The 5,125-nt window shown below is 29.6% G+C and overlaps 1 protein-coding gene across 1 annotated transcript; it reads right to left on the reverse strand.

Moving 5' to 3' along the window:
* Positions 1-394: 394 nt before the first annotated feature.
* Positions 395-4,412, reverse strand: LOC114183825 (cyanogenic beta-glucosidase-like). Its single transcript, XM_028070975.2, has 14 exons — positions 4,123-4,412; positions 3,810-3,940; positions 3,575-3,644; positions 3,352-3,410; positions 3,161-3,236; positions 2,969-3,055; positions 2,782-2,869; positions 2,452-2,704; positions 1,869-1,984; positions 1,567-1,787; positions 1,238-1,269; positions 1,036-1,138; positions 796-907; positions 395-719 (listed from the first exon to the last, which is right to left on the reverse strand). The coding sequence occupies exons 1-14, from the start codon at positions 4,391-4,393 to the stop codon at positions 545-547; spliced, it is 1,794 nt and encodes a 597-aa protein (XP_027926776.1). The 5' UTR covers positions 4,394-4,412; the 3' UTR covers positions 395-544.
* Between the last annotated feature and the right edge of the window lie 713 nt (positions 4,413-5,125).

The following is a 5,125-nucleotide window of genomic DNA, read 5'->3' on the forward strand; positions in this document are numbered from 1 at the left end:
TTCTTCACCAAATAATTGTGTTTTTATTTCCTCTTATATTGATACAAATGTTTTTCAAAATATTATTACTGCAAAAATGTGGGTATTTGACATTCAAGGACATGTTTTAGATAAAGTCCTTCAACTTTTTAGCAATGACATTCATTTTTTTATCCCCTATAACTTTTCTATTTTCAATTTTTAAACTGGTTCTCTTATTAAATTAAAGAGAGTATATTTTATTTCAGCCAAGTAGGTGTCTTAATATAAATTTGAATTATCTGTTAAGTTTATTTATATCATTTTTCTATTGTGCTTTTATAATATATTGATTATCATTAAAAAAAATATTTAAAATACCATTACACAGAAATATGACAGATAAAAAATTAAACGAATATGTTCTCTTCTCAAATAAAAAAACAACCAGGAATTAATTTACTAAACAAGCCACATTTCAGTAATAAAAAAGCATTACATTAATAAAAAGTTTAACAGCTCCCACACAAATTTATTAATAGGCAACATTACATAAGAGATTATCTTCCAAACTCTTGCAATCATCTCATGCTTTTTGAAGAAAATTTTTAAACCACTTTGCTGAAAGTTTGGGATATCGCTTCAACTTATTTTTCCTGTCCACATAGTTTAGTCCAAATCCTATCAAATACCCATCTCTCCATTCAAAATTATCCAAAAGTGACCATGCGAAATATCCTTTTACATTTACGCGACCATCCCTTATAAAGTCAATAAAAAAAATATTTAAATTAGAGTTAGAAACAAATTTAAAATATGTAAAAATTAAATCATTACCTTATTGCTGAAAGTAGATAATAGAGATGACGATAGTAAAAATCGATTCTATAAACATCTATAAGAGATTCCTCAAGTGTATCGTGTTCTTCACCTATGTCATTGCCTCTTCCTATAAATTAAAAGTAATATATACATCAACATGTTAAAAGAAATATCTATATTGAAATTCCACATTTTGAATAATTTTGTCAAAATATTTTCTTTAAAGACAATAAAAATTGCTTTTGGTATAGTTACCATTTTCAGTTATATAAATCAAAGGATCGTTGTACTCTTTTTTGGTATAGAGCAACAACTTTTTAATTCCTTTGGGGCAAACATATAACCAATCAGAAGCCGTCTGCAAATATAAATATAAAGTTATATGAAATAAAATAATAATAATAATAATAATATTAGTATGAACATAAAATTTGACAAAAATCATAAATATACACACCGGTACACCTATGAGAACACCATTGCGTTGAGCTGGGCATTGAAAACAAAAGAAAATGTTATATCAGGAAATTGAACATATACATAATTTATACGAAAATCATATATTAATTACTAAATTTTTACAATTTTTTTTTATAATATGAGATAACATTTTTTAAGTGATTTTGGAATATTAAAAATAAAAAAAATAGTAAAATAGAGAACCACTTAAAAAATGTTATATAAAATTATAAAAAAAAGTTGTCAAAATTTAATAATCAAAATATCAATTTTCATTTCTAATAGACATTCCCAATTTACATGATTGAAAGATAGAAGTTTACTCACTTGAATAAATGACATTGGGATCTGTACTATAACTACGTTTAGATTCTGGTTGAACAGAAGGATTATCCGCAACGCAAACAGTGGTGTAATAGTTTATTCCAATAAAATCATATGAGTCAGCAAGAAGTTTTGATTCATGTTTTGAGAACTCTGGTAATCGATTACCAACTAGATAACGCATGCTCTTTGGATATTTTCCTGTTGTCAATGGTTCCATGTACCTGTAAGTAATCATTGTTACATATCAAAACATGTTCTCTTCGACTATTAATGCATATTCTGGTGCAGAGTTAAGCACTTACCACCCAAACATGAAGTCAAGTGCACGTTTGGCGGCGTCTTTATCTGATTCAGAGTCTGTTTGTGGCTCATACCAATGAGAAATAAGTGTTATGCCTATCATTCCTTCTTGATATTCCTGTGTAAAGTGTTTTTAATCTTAAAAAGGTAGAAGTCTCACATCGATGATAAAAAATAAGATCAATTTATAATATATAACGGATTATAAATCTCATCTTACAAATTGATTTGATTTTGTAAAATTACTTTAGGTTTAAAGTTTATTTCTGTCAGAAGTCTCACATTTACTAGAAATAGACAATTTCATTATATATATATATATATATATATATATATATATATATATATATAAGTGGGATATAAACCTCATTTTACAAGTCGATTTTGTGGGGTTGAGTTAAACTTAAAGTACACCTCCTAATAATATATAAGTAGGATGCAAACCTCACCTTACAAATTGATCTTATGAAATTGAATTAGGTTTAAATTGATCTTATGGAATTGAATTAGGTTTAAAGCTCGTTTCCTGACGACTTATTAATAAAAAAGAGATAAACGAGAGTTTCTAATCCGGTCTAAACAAACCTGAAATTTTCTGTACTCTTCTACAGCGGCTGCATGAGAAAGTAGTAGATTATGTGTAACTATATATGGTTCTCTTCCTGAGTCACCACCGAGGCAAGTTGGATCTTGCCATTCAGAGCATCGAGCTGGTGCAAACGTCCCAACTGCGTAACCATTGTTACTGTAAGACCATGGCTCATTTAGAGTAATCCAATGTTTCACCCTGTTTCCAAAGTTTTTGAAACAAACTCTTGCATAGTCTCGGAAATCATCTCTGAAAATCAAGAATACAGCAAAGTCATTTTTTGAACAATTATTATGCAAATATAAAATAAATTTTGTACAACTTACACAACATGATGAGATAAAAAACCTCCATACTCCTCTTCTAAAGCTTGGGGAAGATCCCAGTGAAAAAGTGTGACATATGGTTTTAGACCTGCGACATTAATATTTAAATCAATGAAAGAAAAATTATATATTATAAGATGTAAATTTTAACGAAGAAAAACCAAGAGAGGAAAACATGGACACTGACCGTTGTCTATCAGATAATCTATGAGGCGATTGTAATAATCGATTCCTGCTTGGTTTACACCCTCCTCGTATGGACCCACCTTTCCATCTATATATCAATCATTTTTAAAAGAAGATTGAAAAATCATTAACAATGAAAGATCCAACAACAGTAATAATAATCAGAATAATAACTCATCAACTTCTATCTCACTTGGTACTATTCTAGACCATGATATGGAGAATCTGTATGCATCCAGATTCATATCCTTCATTATCTGAATATCTTCCTGTTATATAAATGTAAAACAACGTCCAAAAGTTTAATTAATTGTTTTTGATGAAGAAAAATAATTGGTTTCCTCATTCATCCTTCACTGTAATCATTAAGAAATTGGACTTTACCCTGTAGCGGTGATATTCGTCAACTGCTACATCTCCATTACTTCTATCCCTTATCCTCTCTGCAAGTATTAAATGTTTACAATCAGATATTATCTACCATTTTTATTAAGTTTCATATGTATAATTTTTGAAAAGCATAGAAACAAATATTTTTTAATATTAAAAAAAATAATTTATAATCGTCTTAATTGGATTTATATTTAGGAAGGTAGAAAAAAAAAACCTGGATATCTGTGGGTGAATGCATCCCATATACTTGCTTTTCTTCCATCTTCAAACGCCGCTCCTTCGTACTATAGGTATATATATATATATATATATATATATATATATATATATATATATATATATATATATATATATATCAACAACACAACATAATGGTATGAAGTTAAATACGTTGAAATCTCAAACAGTTTTCTCGTAAAAGATTAAGAAGAGATATATTATGAGGATACCTGGTATGCCGCTGATGCTGTCCCGAAAACGAAGCCCTTGGGAAAACTGGTTCGATTGAGAGAAAGAGCTTCGACAACGGATGCAGGATATTCCTCAGAGCTTATTGAAGCTGGTAATGTGGTAATAAATGCTACAGTACCCAACAAAATAAAGTGGTTACAAGCGATGTTGAGTCATTATTATGAGACTCTGATTCTGCTTAATGCAGTAGTGATACAGTGCAAAATAGGGTTTCTAACAGTGTTTGTGTTATAAATAATAAACATGCAAAGAAAGGATTGCTTATGGAGGTGATGAGAGTAAAACAAATACCAGGTTGGTCGAGAGAGAGTTCTGCATCATCAGCAGCATTAGCAGGTGATACCTTAGCGCCTGCAGCAGCGGCGCCGCCGATGAGCGCAGTGCCGAGGGCCAATCTGCGAGAGACATGGCTAAGAGTGGTGACTTCACCCTCTTCCACATCCTCCTTCTGTGCGTTGCACACAATGTGTTTTCGTTTGGTGCTTCCCACTTCCCAGTGTGGCCAAACTCTAACAGGAGTGCTTAGAGCATGGAGCTGCAAGAAACCTTGTGTGTAAGCCATTCTTCTCAAAACACAAATTCTTCACACTCTTTTTCCTCTCAATGAGCCACTATATATAGAGTTTATTGTTAGAAGTGAATTTCCCAACTCAACCCTGCATGTATAATGGGTGGTCCTAAAGAAGATGGAACAAAATAGAATACCAAATCTCGTTAGAATAAGCTTTATTATTATATTTATTATTATATTAAGAGGTGAATTTTAAATTTATTGAATTTCACAAAATCAACTTGTATAGTAAATAAGAATCACTTATATATTATGAAATTATCTTATCACTTATATATTATGAAATTACCTTATTACTATTCAACTAGGAACTTTCAACATTTATCACATGCACAAGAATCCTTTGCAACAATTACAAATTTTGATGAATCATGCTAGAAAACTTTGACAAATTAATTTAAAAAAGATATTGTTGAAGATCTAACATCGACTATAAATAAGACGATTTCATAATATATAAATAAATATAAATTTTAGTTTATAAATCAGTTTTGTAATATTGAATTAAAATTAAAATTTACTTCTTAACATTAACAAATATATTTTATTTATTTTTTCGTTGTATAAATAGTTATAGAGAAAGTTAAAATGTTATCAAATTACATGTTTAAGTGAGTTATTGTTTACTTAGATTGGATTTTTTTACGTGGATAAGGGAATTGTGGTTCTCATTTATTACACGTGACACCACACTATATATTCTCTTGCTTAAACTTTTTTAAT

The sequence above is a fragment of the Vigna unguiculata genome, chromosome 5 (assembly GCF_037176805.1).
Source record: "Vigna unguiculata cultivar grain cowpea cultivar isolate G323 ecotype 2 chromosome 5, ASM3717680v1, whole genome shotgun sequence".
Taxonomy (NCBI): Eukaryota; Viridiplantae; Streptophyta; class Magnoliopsida; order Fabales; family Fabaceae; genus Vigna; species Vigna unguiculata.

What these genes read in the sequence shown, in the direction of transcription:
- LOC114183825 (XM_028070975.2), bottom strand. Translation starts at nt 4,393, where the DNA reads ATGGCTTACACACAAGGTTTCTTGCAGCTCCATGCTCTAAGCACTCCT. An exon ending in CTTGACTTCATGTTTGGGTG is followed by an intron (nt 1,788 to 1,868) that starts GTAAGTGCTTAA and finishes GATTACTTACAG; the next exon opens with GTACATGGAACCATTGACAA. An exon ending in TATCTACTTTCAGCAATAAG is followed by an intron (nt 720 to 795) that starts GTAATGATTTAA and finishes TGACTTTATAAG; the next exon opens with GGATGGTCGCGTAAATGTAA.